General features: G+C 38.0%; 1 protein-coding gene across 1 annotated transcript in view; it reads right to left on the minus strand.

Moving 5' to 3' along the window:
- The window catches only part of PRMT8 (protein arginine methyltransferase 8), a 66,985-nt gene that overhangs the window by 10,446 nt on the left and 37,939 nt on the right, over window positions 1-18,600 (minus strand). Inside the window, exons 4-7 of the mRNA XM_074145445.1 lie at window positions 13,463-13,526; window positions 9,781-9,923; window positions 9,305-9,392; window positions 5,646-5,761 (exon numbers count right to left, since the gene is read on the minus strand). Coding sequence (XP_074001546.1) covers window positions 5,646-5,761; window positions 9,305-9,392; window positions 9,781-9,923; window positions 13,463-13,526 — 411 coding nt within the window. The remainder of the gene's footprint in view (window positions 1-5,645; window positions 5,762-9,304; window positions 9,393-9,780; window positions 9,924-13,462; window positions 13,527-18,600) is intronic.

The following is an 18,600-nucleotide window of genomic DNA, read 5'->3' on the forward strand; positions in this document are numbered from 1 at the left end:
AGTGATAGCAAATAGTAAGCACAGGGATCTTACTCTTGAACTAGACAGAAGCAAATAATGAAAATTGTACTATGGCTTGATTGCAGTAGTTAGGAGCAATGATGTAGTCTCCAAGATTACTTATTTCCATCAATATTTAAATCTCACTGTTCAATGGTTATACTGAGATTTTTAGATGGATCTGGTTTTCCCAACTAGGTATGGCTTTTATCTGGGTTGTTGCCAAAACTCATAGTTATGATAGGGAGAATACTAATTGTATTAATTGTATTCTAATGCTGTGGGAAATGTTTCCTATCAGTGCACTTTCTGATATCCTCCTAAGTGGATCTGGCTTTAGTGTCCTTATTGTCCTTGTCAGGGAATATTTGGCAAGAGCCAGATACCCCCAAACTATTTTTCTCTCTACTATTTGGAAAGTCAGTATTAACAACAAAACTGCTCATGCATACAGAGAAATAGAAGCTTAGTAGGCAGAAATCCAAATTTCCTCTACTCTACCAACATAAGCCAGGAATATCTCTGACCTCCCCAGCAATACTTCAGACTCCCAGAGCAAAAATGGAGAGCAGAGTCTAGAATGCCCATTAGAGGGCTCTTTTAGCCTCTTTTAGGACACAATAGAGGGCTCTTACAGCAATTGTATTCTATAATCTATGAGAAGTCTGCAGAAATGGACATCAAACGATGCAGCCATAGTTCAGTTCCTGAGGTCTTTACGTGGAACACATATCATGTGCTTCTGAGACTTAGAAAACTTATGGTGAGCTGATTTAAGCGAGCTATAGTTTTGGCCTGTCTGATTAGCAATATTGTTCAAAAATAACTTAATCATAATGAAAATTATTTTTACTACATTGCAATGGCACCCTGAGTTACTAGTGCTTATAAGTGACCGTGCTTATAAGCGGTCATGTAAAGATAAAAAGAAAAAAGCATACTAGGAATAAGAATTTCTGAAGTCTCCTGGCAGACTTCCATAGCAGCCTGCAAAATATGCTTTGACAAGCTAGACTGGACTGGTGGGTGATAGCTGCATATTTCTGTAATTTTTGGTGGCTTTTAAGTGGTACCACTGTGGGGAAATTGTGAATTAAGTCTGATGATGAGGCACACAAAAGAGATCTGGCTCCCTCTCTCTGAGCTGTGTTGGCTCTGCAGGGTAAAATGGAACCAAAAGCAGTAGGAAATATTTTTTTTTAGAGAAGTTAGTGGAAATGTTTCAGAAATACTGAACATATGTTCTGGATAAAATAGTGGTCACTTTTGCAATCATTTTTTAAGGACAGAAACATGCTTTTTTTTACTATGCAAGATATGAGACAAATGTGGGGTTTTTTATTAATTAACATAGTTTTGAAACCGGCCAGATCCTGTTTTGGTGATCTCTTTGAACTGTACTCTGGCTACTATATATTCTTATATTAAATGTCACTGCTCATTGAATGTTAATTACAGCTAATAGCACAGGGGACAAATGTTTGCATGAAATAAGTGGAAAAGTCATGATTTACCAGATTTCATTCAGATTTCAAAACCAACAACATCAACAAAATGTGCATAGTAAGCAGGGATCTGATCAAAATACAGCTCAATTATACTAAAAAAAATGGAGAGCATGAGCATGGAGATCAGTTAAAGATTCAAATCTCAGTGAATGTCTTGTTTTGGTTGGTTTTTTGGTTTGCTTGTTAATTTTTTTTCAGATTTGGGGTTGGATTTTTTCCCTCCTTCCTCTCTCCCGTTGCACCAGCTGTCTTGGTTTGGACAAAGAGGGAACAACATAGGATGGAATGGTGAAGGCAGTGCTGATCATAGCAGGTAAAGGTGCTGAACTGATGTAGAAGCTGGAGGACAGGTGGCATTGGTACAAGCAGTATTGCCAGCTTCAGAAAAAAGTTTGATCTGAAGGCTGAGAAATAAAATTAATTGCTAGCGAAAGGAGAAAGGGTCAATCCCCCTTTTCTAACAAACATTCAGGAAATTAGCTATATTGTCAGTTGCGCACATGCATTCAGATGTGAGGGAAGCACTGAATGCAAGAGTCATCCCCAAAAACACATTTCACTTTTCCAAAAGAATTTTGTTATTTTATTTTAAGAATGCAGAAAACAAACAGTATTAATGTGGGGAGAGAAGAAAAAAAACCATTTAATTCTGGGTGGTTTAGAGGAGCAGTGAAAGGAAGAATAGAGTATCTGAGATTGTTTTGACTAGATTTTGCAGCATATGTTGGTTTTTTTATTAGATGAAATAACAAGGAAAGAAGCATAGCTATGACTATTCTAGATAACAGAGACCTCAGTACTCCTGCCAGGGCCCCTCTTCTGCCATCTTTTCCTGTTCGCACGGAAGGAAATGCCTGAAAATTACTAGGGTGTTGTTTGGTTTTCGGGTTTTTTTGGGGGGAAGATGGGAATAGACAGAGTTAAATCTGAGGATGCTGAAAGGAAAAATTGTGGACTGTGAGGAGAACTGCTCGAAAGGAAAGAGTGACAGGGAAAGTCACTTAGGAAAGGGAAGGGAAATTTTCATGTAAAGAGTAAAGAAAAATGAGAAAAAAAGAGCAGCATTTAAAGAAAGATGGAAATTGAGTGGCATAGGTGTCTCTTGCTTTACTTCACAAGCTGGGAGAAAGGAATGTGATTGGGGAGTTCACTGAAATTGCAGTGGAGCAAGAGAAAAGTCTCATGAGGAATGCCTTGTCCTAAACCTTATGGGTCAAGATTACTATGGGAGAAGAACATGGGACTCACAGACCCCCCGTGTGGCTGTATCTCTCTGAGCAAAAGTACCTTTTTGCAGAAAATACTGCACATCCTATGAAATAAGGTTTTATACAGGTGAATCATGATATTTCCAAACAGTGGAAATTTCTCAATGGACTAGATATTTGAGCATATAGGTCAATGTTTTCTGCTATTGTGCTGTGTTATCTGATAAATGAGCACATTGCATAGGGGCTTTTTTTTGTGCAGGGAGGGCAGCTTGTGCTTTAAGTAGCATTAAACTGTGTAATCTTAAAGTGGTGTGTGACCTGCAAGAGCTTTAAACTGTTTCTGGAAAGTGTGGGACAAATGGGAGCATAAAAGTAGATTTATTTCTTTTTATTTGTTCTTTCTCTGTGGCTAAACAAGGGAAGATATTCAGGAAAGTTCAACTGTATTTTTTATTATAAACTGCATGTGGCATGTTTTTCATACTTGTTTGGTTTTGTGAGTTTTTGCCACTCTCTCATTGTAGGTTTTTTAACATGGAGAAAAAGTTCTGGGTCAACCCAAACCCATTTGTATTTCTCTAATGAGAAACTCTACTGATTTTGAAACAAACTTTTTAATTTTTCTTCAGTCAATGTTACTGAAAGCAGTAGGCTGTCAGAAGGACACCTGTCCATTTTTCCTGGTGGTTTGAAGATACTTTGGTCCCACCATCCCTGGCTGATTTGGTTTGGAATTTAAACCAAGGACTCTTATTTGCCAGGAAAATCCTTATGCCCCATGGATATATTTAAGAGATCATTCAAAGAGGAACTGCTTCCACACCAGAGAAGATGCTCTATTCCCTGCATGCAACCATCCCAGGGCACATGTGGCTTAGTGGCTAGAGTTCCTTGAAGGGTTCAAGACTTGGGTTACTTCCAGTTCCTGAAGAGTACAAATGAGGAAATTTTACTCAATTCTCTAGTATTCTAGATAAGTGTCATGGTTACATAGAACGCAGGGGTAGATGTCTTTTTTTTTTTTTTTGCTGAGAAATAACTGCAGAAGCACAGGGCTCTGGCTGGTCTGTCAGGAATGCATCTAGTGACTAGTCCATCTACTGACTACTGTGCAGAAAACCCAGACTCATCTGGTAGGCACCTTAAGTTAGCTGGCTTTGGGTTGAATTCACCCCTAAAAATCACTTTGTGAATCTCATATGAATAAGCTGTGCCATCTTGAAATGATAAAACATTTGAATAATTAAACATTATTGTTTTGTTTATTCTAAAATGTTTTCTTAGGCTAATATTATTCTCTGAATTCACAAATATTTTCAGGATCAAAGAAATGCACTTCATATAAATAAACCACATGCAAAAGTAAATTAAATTAACAAAAGAAATGCAGCCTCAGTTTTTCCTGCTTCCATATTGCTAGCTTGAACAAAAGCCTTTCATTGCCAATTTTATCTTTTTTTAGTGATAAATTTGTGAGATTAGGGATTAGATTCTGGAACTGAGAGTGGTTTCTGCTTGTTGTAGTTATTACCCATTTTGCTCCCAAGGTGCCATTACATGGTAAAGCACCATTCAGTGTATGGAGAAAAGATGTGAGGCCATGTAGAATTAAATATAAAACCCGAATAGGAACAGTTTAAAAATTTTGTCTGTCTTCTTAAAGCAAATTATTTTCAAAGACCTTAGAAGAAAACATTAGATTTGCACTTCATTTAAGGGTGTGCAGCTTTTATAACTTTTTATTCCAGAGAAGCCAACCCATTTTGCTACCTGATCTCTCAGTCTCCAAACATATTTTATGTAGTCTAAATAACTGCTTATTTTGTGTGTGTTACGATTTGAAATTGCTCTGGCTCAGGCTGTTTTCAGACAAAGCCATCTTGTGTTCCCCTCAGTGCAGACGAACTGTGCATGCATACATACTCACACAGAATTTCTATTTCTGTTCCTTTCTGCTGCTTTCAGTAAAGGTTCTGCAGACTAAAGGTGTGTCTTTCCTTTTTGCATATGGGAATACTTAATGCTGTGTTTGTTACTGGCAAAAAGTGAAAGGGAAAAATTAGAACTGAGTCTTTGGGATAAATGAACACACTGTTGGATTCATGGACCTGACCACTGCTATTGATGCGGACAGCCTTATTCATGAGAGTAGTAGCACCACATGAGAAGGATTCCTTCACATCAAAGAAATTTTAGAGCTTCATGTGTTCCTGCAGGCTATGGATTCTTAACCTGGTCTTGTGAACGGGGAGTAGTGACCATTCTGTCTTATATGTAGAAGAGAGTACAAGCTAACCTCTGGCTGCAGATGGTGGGGCTGTGAGAGCACACTAACATTCTGGATAAGGCCAAGAATTAGGAAGTTATACAGATAAATTAGATGCCAATTCTGATCTCATGCTCTGGATTTCATCAGAGCTGACCAATTAAAAACCTGATGCTTCCATCTTTTTTACTGCAAACAGAATTAATTTACCTCTTGTCCTCAGCAGCATTCCATCAGTAATTTCCAACCTCTATTTACAAGAAGGTAGTATGAATTAAAATTCGTATCTAAATATACCATGTCTTATTTATACAGTATTTGCACATGTATAATTTGTAAGTATCTTAAATTGCTATTAGCAGTAGCTGGATGAGTACAGAGTCACAAAGAGCATCTTGTTTTGGGTATTCCATAAGTGATCAAGGTATAAATGGTCATGCTTAGCTCAGTTGACAGTATTGGGCATGTGCAACATACTAGTACTGACTAATTTAAAACTGCACAATTTTCCTTCTTAGTGTGATAGCATTCTGTGATGATGGCTTCTGCAGCTATTTAGAACCATACAAAGATAGTAGTAAAACATAAGCAGCAGGTCTCCAAAGAATCCTACAGGTAGGTGTAAACATTCATAATTAGGTACATTTGGAATTACCAAACCTTTATTAAACAGGCATTGGTCACCACTTGCTTTGGATCTACTATGTCCACCAAAGGCTCCTTCATGGCAACATCCCTAATACAGGTCATGTCAAAGCCGTACACATTCTCCCACCCTGTCAATGCAAATGGATGTGTCAAAGATTAGCAGTAATAATAAATTTTTTTGTTTCTCAAAGTATCTTTCATTTGAAAGAATTTCTACCATTCCTTAACTTTCAGGTCTCCCCTTCAGCTGTTTGCTCCCTGCCCCAGTTGTCTATGTCATCATTGCTATTTTACAGAATGCATTTGTGGCAAAATAACCCCTCAATGTATATCTTTGAACAAGTGGCTCTTGCTTTTTAGTATCCTCAAAACTGTATTATATGGGGTTTGTTGATGATTTTCATGGCTTTAGACATTTGAGAGTGTTGCTCAAAATCATATAATATGTCAGGTTGAGACTTGGGAATAGCTGCTAAGATTATTCTATCCTTTCCTACCCATTCTGGTTAATATTTCCTCTTTTTTAATCAGCAGTTTGCATGCTCTTTAAATTACTCAAGTAGTCTTAGTTACAGCAAGTGCAGTACTGACAGGAGTAGAATTACAGGTGTGTTTCAATGTTTGGGCCATCCAAATTTGAGTCTGCATGTATAGCATGACAAAAAAGCAAAATGTCCACTTTCTAAAAGATTTAAAAGCCATGCTGATCTTCTGTATTTGAACTGTTCTTCTGATTGTTCTGATAAATGCTTCTTGTCTTGCCAAGGTTTTTTTTCCTTTTTTCTTTTTTTTTTTTTCTTGAACAAGTAGTACCCCAGGGAAGAGTACACTGGCTTTGCTTTTCAGGTTCCTTAACAAAATGAAAACAAACAAAGACCTCCAAAAAAAGTGAAATCTTAGTCTTATGAATCATACCAGTCAAGGCCTATTTGGTGCTCAGTTTAAAAGTCTAAACTGAACACTGTGAACTTCTTAAAAGAATGTTTGAACACAAGCAAGGTAAACCGATAAATAGTAATAGTGAGCATTTTTGAAATGTCTTGTTTTTTCAGAGCACAGCATTTGAGCTACTCGTATTCCCACAGGACTATGATTGAAAATGTAGTATGAGCAGAAAATGTGCATATTTCTAAATTGGGACAAATCTAGACATGAACAGTTCTTTGATATGTTATCCCTTTATTGGGCTGTGAGTTTCTCAATATTTCAGGGGAGCTGATGATCAAAGCTTTTGTTTCAGGCACCATGATCTTGTGGGAACTTCAAATTATACTTACAGAAGCCATATGTTTTTATGTGATTAATCAGCAAAGATTAACTAAGAAACCCTAGGAACAATTTAGTAACAGTTTTTTTGTTGGGGCCCTCATCACTTGATGTACTTCAACCTATGTGGAATGCCTTTGAAATATATGCCACAGTCTGTCTTAGATAGAGTCTGTATTAGATAAAGACAACATTATATGTTTTACATATGTTTTCATTGACTATAGTAGTATTCTGTGGCATTAATAAAGTTTGAGAAATCAGAAGTCAGATTTTTTTAGAAACCTCATATTGCATTATTTCTTAATCAAAATGATGGTTCTTGAGTGCCCTTTGAAATGCTCAGCCCTGCATCTTGCATGAAGGCAAGACTCTATCCACCTTAAGAGAGAAAAAAGAAAGATGAAAATTCAAAATGTAAGGAAACATCATCAAGGATTTATAAACTGAAAAGAGAGACAAGATGGTGGTGCAGATAGGTAGTGAGATGCAAATAGCTGAAGAAGACACAGAGGATATAAAAAGTGAGGGGAAAAGGAAAATCAGAAGTGAAATCAGAAAAGAAAGTGTCTTAAAGGAAACCAATGTTTTAGAAGAGAAAAGGGACCTGAAATATTATTTTTTTAATGATGAAAAAATAAACCAGTTGAAAACAGGTGTGTTGTCTATGAGAAAAGAAAAGGAGCTCATGACCTAGAAAGGAAGGGGTTCAAAAGCAACGTGGAAGAAGGCAGAAGGGATCCTTTCAGGCCAAAATGGCTTTGATTCCGTTACAGAATGGACACCTGATACATCCTTTTGAATCTGTAAATTTTGTAAGGAATTTAGCTATCGAGGTCATCACACAACTGAGGAGAAAAATCTAGGCTGTGCTTGAGGAGTGGAGGTAATTCTCCCTGGCATCTAGGCAGGCATCTGGTCACTCCCCCATTGCACTGGGCTTGCTTTTGACCCAAAATGGCAGGTTTGACCCATTGGCAGTTCTGTGTATTGGCACTGGATTTGATTAAAGAAGCACCAAACTTTCTTTTCTGAAAGGAGCTGAGAGGCAAGGAATGAGGTGTTAGGCATTTTCATTTAAAGGTTGACTGAACCCATTAATTTTACCTAAGCTTTTGCATGCATCCTTAATTAATAAAACTGCTTCGGTAATTTGTGATTTTTTTTTCCCCCCCGAATGGAAAATGCCTTTAAGTGAAATTGACCAGCTCTGAAAAATAAATAAAAGCCAAAAAAGAAAAAAAAAAAAAAAAAGAAAAGAGGAGTGAAATAATGTAGAACTTACTGATTTCATCAAAACTATTATGACCAAATAAACGCAAACTTGGGTGACCTGGGGGACAACGAACTGAATGTGAACCAGGACTATGACACTGTGGTGATGAAGGTGAACCACATGCTGATATGAGGAGTGTCCAAGAAAACGAGGTTTGCCTAGCCTGGCTTAGCAAAGGCTCTAGTGCTCTGGGATCTAGTTGCTATCTGCTGCTACAGAAACAAAGTCAGATTCCCTTCAGGTGACAAGCGACAACGAAGGCAAGTTTCAGCAAGGAAAATTGTGACTGGGTATTCAGAAACATGTTTATTCCTGAGGGTGATCCTTCAGCATTTGAACAAGCCCAGAGAAGCTATGGAAACCCTATCTCTTGACTCTGCAGGGCATGGCCCTGAGTCACCTGCTTTAACTGTGAAATCTGGCCTGCTTTGAGCCGGAGGCTGGACTAGGTAACTCATAGAGGTCACTTACACCACCAATTATTCAATTAAACTTCAAGGGGGAAAAAAAATTAAATGTAAAGTTGATTTTATGCATCTATGAAGTAAACCAAAAAAAGTTTAGAACTTTTTTCAACATCAAAGTAAAATGGAAACTTAATTTAAAAATTGTAACATAAAGTGTTTAAAAAAAGGTTACGTTTTGTTCTTTTGACAAGCGTATTAGTGAGATAATAATTTTTTCCAGGCTTATTTCTTAACATTTATGATTTATTTGCATCTTATTAATGTTTGTGTTCTTGTTATTTTAAAAACAAAAAGCAGCATCTGGATGGCAAGAGAATATTACCAATTTTAATGGCAGTTATGTGGGATGTGGCAGTATTTATCAAAACAATAAAACCAAATCTCCTAAAATCCACATTCTAAAATAGAGGTCAATGTTTCAATATAACTCTAAGCAAGGTCTACATCAATTTATTCATGCATCTTTCCTTTGTGCACTTTAAATTGCTGCAAGTTTCCTGAATTTATCACCAAACTAGAGTTTTCTCAGTGTTCATGTTTATATTGGAATTCTCTTGGCTTTGGCAAAACTTTGCCAGTGAAGAGATTACAGTAGGTTACTATAAATCAAATATTTTAGGGAAATAACCACAGAAAAGTGTTACTGTTAGGTGTTTACTTACAGTGAATTTTGAAGTCCTTGTACTGTCTGTCTTCAATTGCTACCACGTACAAAGCAGCTCGGTCTGGAAACATTAGCCCTCCAGGTTTCTGTTGATGAATTGTGGGGAAATGGATCTCGTAATCTATTCACCTGACAAAGACATCACATTTTGAACTGCACATACAAAAACCAGACAAGCAGACTTGCATGCCTTTATTCTTTTCCTTCAGATTGTCACATCAGCTTTAATCTCAGCAACTCTTGCAGCCTGTGGCAAGTCGTTAGATAGTGTATATATGAATTTCACCAGCAGTTAATCAAAAGCAAAGCTCTTTTACTGAGATTCCCCTTGATAATCTTTTTGGTAAAGCCTAAGAAATGGCACTTGGACATGTAACTGTGTCTTGTTACGGTGACAGTAGGAGAGGGAAGGCTTGAAGTCAGACAATAAATGATGATTGCTCCAGCAAGGAGTATGACATGCAGAGCACCTACCAGCCACTTGTCTCGTGCGAAGATGACTGTGTTTAACATTGACTCATAGAACAGACAGTAACCCATCCACTCGCTGATGATGATGTCTACTTTATCCACAGGTAATTCAACTTCTTCGACTTTACCTTTAAATATTGTGATTACTGAAAAAAGAATCCAAAGAAATATGTTTCACATAATAAAACACCTAACTAAGTTCCCTACTGGTGAATGTCAGGCTGACGTTTTCAATATAATTCTCTTCTTGAATGCCTCTAGATAAGGGGTGACTCCATACAACTCAATGGATTTTACACTATTTTAAAACAACTTGCTGTTAATATAATAAACAGAAATTTTAGTATCAGTATAAAAGGAAAAAAAAAAACCACAAAGAAAAACAACAAACCAAATAAATCCCATATATAAAAACCAACAGGAAAACAGGCCTTACCCGGTTACCTGCATGATCTCATTTTACAAACCCTTTGGAATTTTGGAAGATTTCTAGGTCATTGACTAAGTTACGCAAATTCACCTCAAATCCTTTAAACATCTCTGTATGTTTGCATGCACGTGATCTCATCACTGACATATTAGAGATTTATGGACTAGAATCTAATTCTCATCTGCTGAAAAGACACAGTATGCTGGTTTCACGATGAGGAAACTAAGACTTATTTCTTCCATCAATTCTGGGGAGCTGACTCAACTGAGAAAGTCCGATCTAGCCTGACAGGACACAAACAAGAAAGTGTGTACAAACACGGTTCTCTCGCGAAATCATTTTTCATTCCTTTCTGCTTCACGATTGAATCTTTTATAACATACCGGCACTCTCACTCTGAATCTTCTGTCTGGTTTAGACTTGCATAACTTTCCACAGTTATCTAAAGTGAATGCTGGGAAACATCACTGTCAGGTGTTTTGTCACCAAATTAGTTTCAAGGAAATTAAAAAGGCTGCTGTAAATTTGATGTAGTAGAATACCATATCTCAGAGTTACTATTACAACACAGACACTATTGCTGCACGGTACTGGCAGTACTGTATGCTACTTGCAGGAGACTGGGTATGTGCTGCAAAATAACAATAATTTCATTTTAGGATCACTACACAATCCACTGATCATTCTTGGATTTTTTAAAATACATTTCCTATTTACAAATGTATTGCAATTTCTTTAGACAAATAATTTTCAGCTTGTGTTTGTCTGGTATTTATATTGTCTGTTGCAATGGGTAAAGTCTTATGGTTCTGGATTCTTCCTTGACAAGATAACTGATGCACTTGAAAATTGGAATAAAGCGAGTAGGGAATATTTTACTTTCCATTACTAATTGATAAGATTACTGTATTACTCTTAATAAATGGTGTTTTTTAATTATGGCGATTTTTATTGATGAAAGTGGTCAACATTCAGTTTTAGGAAGACGAAGGTGCTTTCACGTAACTAGAACTAGGTTAGCTAAGACTGGGAGTGTGGCTTGAGTGATTTTTAGAACTCAACCCAGGGAGAAGGAGGTTTCATCTTTCCAAAATACATGCACTACTAGTATTACCCTAACCAGATGTGGCCACTCTATTTGCGTAGCAAACTTTTAATCCAGACTGGCCCCTGAAGAAGCTGGGAACGCTCTGATTCAGCCTGGTAACACAAAGTATCAGCTGGTAAGAGCAACCTGATTGGAAAAGAGCAAGTTCTCTTCTCCTTGTTTTAAACTTCCTTTCACAGTTAGTAGCTCAATAGTAGCTCATAGTTCATTATACTGAAGACACTTCATGTCTATAAGCTCTAGCCATGAGGTCTCTTTAGTTCCCTTTTCTCCCAAGAACTTTCACTGCCACAATTCTTTTGGAGTTAATTTTAGCACTGTTGACAGCTACCAGGGTGAAACACCTGCAGACTTTGGAGCCCTCCGTTTATACCCAGAACAGTCACAGTGTAAGCAGCAGCACAAAGTCCTCCCACCTCCCTTCACTTTGATGAAACGTCTTCATAAGACACTATGTGGGAACAGATTGTGCTGTCCCCAGGTGTATTGTATCTGTTCTGAAAATAGGGGGTTTATCTCTTTGGTTCAGCCCCTTTTGCTGACTCTGTATTTCTCTAAACAATTAGTGGGAAAAAGACACCATTTCTATGAGCAACAAGATCTGTTGGCTCAGTACCTGGTTGCATTAAAATAAAAGTGAATGTGGGTCAGTGTAAAGTGTGTAACTGTAAACGTTAGTTCAGTTATGTATTTTGTTTATACTGGAGACCAAACTGCAGTCTGACAGGCTGCAGTCCAGGAAAGCCTCCTGCCAAAGGGGAAAGGTCTCTGCTTCTTCCTCCACAGTTTTTCCAAGGACTAGCTCCTTGGAGAAAGAGAAGGAAGAAGCAGATAAATACCTTCTGCAACCTCCGGAGCACACTGGATCCTTCTTATTTATTCTGACAACGGTCCCTTCACACACGATTCCCATTGCTGGAAATCTAAATGTGAATTGATTTATGGTCTGCTGTCTGTGTAGCTATTTGATGAAAGGCCATTCTGGGAATATACGGGCTCTGCACCAAGGGTGAGATCCACATCTCATTATTTTAGTGCCGTATTGCTACTGTGGAGGAGAGTATTTTCTGGTCCTTTGCTTCCTTCTTTTTCTGAACCCAAAGTTGCATAACTGGCTGGCCTTATATCCCACATCACTGCTATTTCTTTCACACCACACAACTTGAATATGCATGCTGTTCAATAAATTCTCCTCCCAAACAGCTCTGTGTTAGTCAGAAGCTGCCAGTGACAGCAATAAAAATTAGAGCAGATCTAAACCAGAACAGAAATCTATTCCTGCGCGTGCGCTAGCACAGCAGCAGTGCAGACACAGCTGAGAAGGGGCAGGGCAAAAGATGGCTAGCTATGGCCCGGGCTACTCTGCAGCAAAGGCAAGCTCTTCACAAAGGGCACTTCTAAACAATAACTGTCGCACGGCCTCAGTTAAAAAAAGCCTGTTTTTTTAGGTTGTTACAAAGTGATCTTGTGTGCAGTGATTCCGAGGAGGACTGAAGACATTACGTAGAGCTTGTGGGAGATTTTTGTTAAGAGTTTGCAGTAGGTTAGGGGTACTTTTAGTATTTTTTTTTTAAATTGGAGTGTTTCCGCATCTCTGGAAATTTCAACAGTTTTCCTTTCAAGAAAAAAAGTTTTCTATAATACGTTTATTCCAAGAATTGGACATTTTCAATGTGTATGTTTCAATAAGATTTCTTAAAAATATTTTTTCTAAAGTTGGAAGTAAGAAGCAACTCAGTGAAAAATCTGTATTGATATGGAATACTTTTTGCCTTGTAGCTTATTTCAATTTGAATTTAAGTGCGTGTGTGTGTGTGATGATTCTATTTAAGAGATAAGGCAAAATTCAGAATTAATTTGAAAAGTTCAGCTCTAATATGGGGCCTCCTGTCTGCTTTGCTAAATCAAACTGCTTGCTGATAAGCCCTATTTGCTTCTGTTGTCTGTGAGCCTAGAAGTAAACGTAGAGGTAACGTCTCCTATGAGGAACTGTTGTAGTGCCTAGAATTAGATGTTTAGTTTTGTATTTACATAAGTAAATTATGCAAAACTACCATTTACATACAAACCATGCAACATAAATGAATCAGAAAAAGTGAAACAGTTATCTTCTCTTTCTCCTGAAGAAATTTTTAGATATGCCTTACTATTGTCCAAGTGGTTGGCCTTGATAATTTTTTCTGAGTAGTCAGATATACTTGAGCATTCGATCTAGGAAAAAAAAAAAAAGAAAAAAAGAAAAGCAAGAGGAAGAGTAATTATGTGTTAGAGATCTCAACTATATGAATAAAACTAAAATCTACTGAATACAGCAAAGACTCTACAGAGCATGTAACCGTTGATAAAGAGTAAATCAAACCTGCGTTGGGTAGGATTATGATCAATGATATCTTAATATTTAAACTGCAGTCTGTTTTTGAGTTAAACTGGCTCATACAGAAAAGATTGTTTTTAAAACCATTGAGATGTGGGACAAAGAGGTCCTAACTACAAATTTACATAATTTATTAACCATATTATTTAATTTAGCCCTCCTACTTTAGAATATTGTGTCCTCCCCCCAAAAAAAATCTGCTGAAGGGAATGAATTAGCAGGGTGCTACATTTCCTCACATAATCTAAAACAAAATACATTCAAACTTTGTGAATAATGTTAAAATTCAAACTATGTCAATACTGGTCTGTGTCAAGAAGCAATTGCTTTTCTTCATGAAAAATCTATCACCTTTGGTAATGCATGCTATCAAAAAAGAATACAGACATTTTGCACATAAGAAATGACTGAAATTATTGTATTTACAAAACCATCCAGATCTGCATGTCTTTTCTTATGCTTTTACTAGGAAAGGGATTACAAAGTAACTTCTAGTTTTAGATTTACCCTTAAATTTCTTAAAATCCGAGTTTTAGCATAAAGCCCATGTTTGCAATGACCTTTGATATCTTTTAGAGAAATACTGCATTCCATTAATCTCTCTGACTTTTAGGCCCTTTTAAAATCATGAAGGCCAAAGTTGCTGGTAGCCACCTAATCTGTTCGTAATTTACCTCTTCCAAATTTGACATTAAACAGCTGATAATACTTTGTATAATCCTTGTCTCTCTAAGACCCTATAGGGATGTCAAACAGAATTATATTTTCTCTAGTGAGGTGTTTGTGAGGAGTGATACGTCCAGTGACTTCCCTTTAACCTCTAAAAGCCAAACTGTGCTTGACCTCTGTGATGGCAGGACAGCGGATGGAAGGACACACAAATCCCTTATTCTTTTTATGTAGTTCATGAAAGAGCTAGACATAATTGTAGTTATAATATCAATCCCTGTCCCCATGGGAACATGAGCATTAATTCTGCACTCCTGTCTGACTCAATGGCCTGAACATAAACCAAAACTGGCATGTAGGAAGGAACACGAGAGTGCCACTCCAGAGAGTCCAAGAAAGAAATCCCTCGGTGAGAACTCTGTCCTTTTTCTCCATCCAGCTTCTTCTACCTTTACTGTAAACTGTATAGACTATATGCCTTATCTATACTTACAGCCATTATAATATACTCAGTTTTCCTGTCTGTATTCACATCTGTCTGGCATTTTCCATTGTCCATTCTTTTTGCTTGTTTTGGATGATTTTTAAATAAAGCATGCATATGTAGGTGTTTGGAGGTGGCTTTCCAACCTTTCTAAAGAAAAAGATGCAAAGAAATAAAAAGCTCTATTTCATGAATGACTACAAGTTTCCAAAAATCAGCTTCATTCTCAAAGAAGCAAAATAAAAAAACAACACTCAAATGTTCTAAGAAGGAAGATATATTTCAGAAAATGAACTTGCCTTAGGGTGGCTAATGCTGTTTGTCTCTATTTTGACTGGGACTCTATACTGTGGTAAAATTTTATTTTAAAAAGCAAGTCATTTCAGAAAAAGAAAATGCTGAATTCTGTAGGTGAAGAAATAGCAAAAACAGTATTGTCAGGTTTTTTCCTCAGTTCACTTTCAAGTCAGTGATCTGCTCAAATCTGTCCAATTTTACAAAGCATTTGGATTTTACAAGAACTGTGTGTTCCAATGAAATATGTCCATACCTCAGTTTACAATCATAGTCATAGAATGGTTTGGGTTGGAAGGGACTTTCAAAGATCATCTGGTCCAACCCCTCTGCCATGGGCAGTGCTGTCTTTCCACTAGATCAGGTTGCTCAAAGCTCCGTCCAACCTGACCTTGAACTCTTCCAATGATGGAGCATCCACAACTTCTCTGGGCAACCTGTTCCACTGTCTCATCACCGTCATTGTAAAAAATTTCTTCCTTATATCCAATCTAAATCTACCCTCTTTCAGTTTAAAACCATTGTCCTTTGTTCTATCACAACAGGCCCTGGTAAAAACTCTTTCTCCACCTTTCTTATAAGCCCCCTTTATATTTTGAAAGGCTGCAACAAGGTTTCCCCAGAGTCTTCTCTTCTCCAGACTCAACAACCTCAACTCTCTCAGCCTTTCTTCTTAGGAGAGGTGTTCCATCCCTCTGGTCGTTTTTGTGTCCCTCCTCTGGACCTGCTTGAACAAGTCCATGTCTTTCTTGTACTGGGGACCCCAGGGATGGATGCAGTACCCCAGGTAGGACCTCACCAGAGCACAGTAGAGAGAATCACCTTTCTCAACCTGCTGGCCACACATCTTTTTATGCAGCTCAGGATACATTTGGCTTTCTGACCTGTAAGCACACATTGCTGGCTCATATCCAATTTTCCACCCACCACTATTCCCAAGTCCTCCTCTGCAGGGCTGCTATAAATCAAGTTGTCACCCAGCCTGTACTGACATTGGGGGTTGCCCTGATTCAAGTGCACTTGGCCTTGTTGAACTTCAAGAGGTTCAAACTGGTCCAATTCCCAAGCCTGTTAAGGTCCCTCTGGATGGCATCCTTTCCCTCAGATATATCAATGGCACCACTCAGCTTTCTGTCATCTGCAACCTTGCCAAGGGTGAGTCTCTACTTTCATTTTACTTCTCAGTCTTCAATCTAATGCTGCAAACATCTTCTCTTTTACTGGGTTCTTTTTCTGAAACAGTCACCACATTTCCAGATTTCCTTTTCCCCTGGGCTATGTCCTCACCTTTTTATGCAAATCAGCTAACACCCGACACGCCTTCATTTTATGTGTCTGTTTAACTCCTTATAACCTACATTATCTTGCTTGTCTGAAAATATGATAGAATTCAGATAGTTCTACTGCAATGATTGTCCTCAATTTTGTATGACTAAATGCAGCGGACGAACCAAGGTTTCAAGGGATAATTGAATGTATTTGTCCATCCATTACTCACCCCTTCCAAGCACGAACAGCCACATGCCAATCCTATCTCTACGTGCCTTACAACAGCTCCACAGTTAGATGAACATCATTGCATGATCTACTGCTATCGTCCCCTGATGGTTAGGGGTCAGAGCACGTGAAGAAAGAAGAAAAACTGAGGGGGCTGCTTCTGTTCAGCTTGTAGAAGAGACCCCCCCCGCCCAAGTCCAATAGCTATCTTCAACTATCTAAAAAAGTGCTTGCAGTGAAAACAAAGTCAAACTCTTCTCTAATGTGCACAGTGACAGGACAAAAGGCAGTAAGTATGAGCTGTGGCAATTGAAAATTCGTGCTGATTGTAGCACTGGAATAGCTGCTGAGAGAGGATTTAGTCTCCATCCTTGGAGATTTTCCAAATTGGACTGGACAAGTCCTTGAGCAACCTGATATAGGTTTAAACTTAAGTCTGCTTTGAGCAGGAGGTTGGATTAGATACTTCCAGAGGTCTTCTAAACGAAATCTTTCTATGCATCAGTGATTCTATGATTTACACCTCTCAAAGACCCAGTGATGATTCTAGCAGTTGGCTGAGATAGTGCAAATAATAAGTTCCAACAGTGAGTAAGAGAGGATAAGAAGAACCAGATAGGGTAGTGGATGAATTTGAACCTGAAGAAGGGAAAGAGTGAGAAAGAAGAGAGTGGTTTCAGCAGCACTGTAGTCAGAAAACCAACACTCTGCATTTGTCAACATTTCCCACATCATGCTATTTGAAAAATCACATCTAACTGTAGAGAAGAAACTGGAACATCTCAGCTCTATGTAATAACTCATGGCAAATGTTTGCTTTTTAAAAGGAATACTCACAGTTTCCATTGGCATTCTTTGCCAACGGGACCATAAAGTCTGAATTTGACTGTAAGATTGCCACTGCCAGATCTCTGAAATATCTGCTTTTCCAACATAAATACAACTCTGCAGCTTGCTGTGTGACAGGGTTCACGGTGAGGTAGCTCATCCGACAAGAAGGTTGAAACTATTAGGCTGTAGCAGGGGAGTTTCACATTTAAGTGAATTCCTTTGAGAGCTAAGTTTCCCGGATAGCACACCCCTCAGCTTCAGCACAGGTGAGCTGATACTGGTGTGACACTGAGCTTTATAAATGCCTGAGGTACAGCCTGAATTGTAAAGAAGTCCAAAGCAAAAAACAAAACAAAACAAAACAAAACAAAACAAAAAAAACCCAAACCCGTGGAAAATATTTACTTTTCTTTTACTGGGTGAATTTTCTGTCAGTGAGCTGGCTCACTGTAGAATCAGATAAGCACCAGTGCCAGCACAAGGGAGGGGGGAAGACCATATGGCCAGGGATCTGGGAGACAGGAAGGTGGGAGCACAGCATCATCATTTTGTGTATGCTTATATGGCACTGCAACATTCTTGTGTGAGACCTGCATTCCTGCATCAGAGAAGGCTACATGTTTATTCTCCCTGAGGCTTTGAGATAATAAATTTTGTACTTGGTTTACAAGAAATATATTCTAACCACCAATTCTGTATATTGTCTCATGCTTACACACCAAAACTTTTGCTAGCACCTTCATATTTCAGCTATCTATACTTCCATACATCTGATACTCAGATGAGGCACTCAGAATTAACATTGGATTTTTAAAATATAAGCCTGAGAATTGAACAGGGGTTCTTGCATTTCATGTATCATTACATTTATCAGTAATAAAGATGCACAGTTTAGATACTTGGTGACATCAGTGTCTTCAAATGCACAGATGTAGCCAACTAAGTTTTCTTGAAACAATTTTGTCAAAGAAGTACACAGAGAAATAGAATCTGGTTCCCCTTTTCTATGTTGTATTGTATCTGCAGGGCAAACAGAAGTTCAAAGCAAAAAAATAATTGTATTCGTCATTTTAGAGTCAGTACCAATAACTGCATATACTTAGGAAGCAAATCTACGCTCGCTCTAATGACTTCTC

This window comes from Numenius arquata, chromosome 1, assembly GCF_964106895.1.
Source record: "Numenius arquata chromosome 1, bNumArq3.hap1.1, whole genome shotgun sequence".
Taxonomy (NCBI): domain Eukaryota; kingdom Metazoa; phylum Chordata; class Aves; order Charadriiformes; family Scolopacidae; genus Numenius; species Numenius arquata.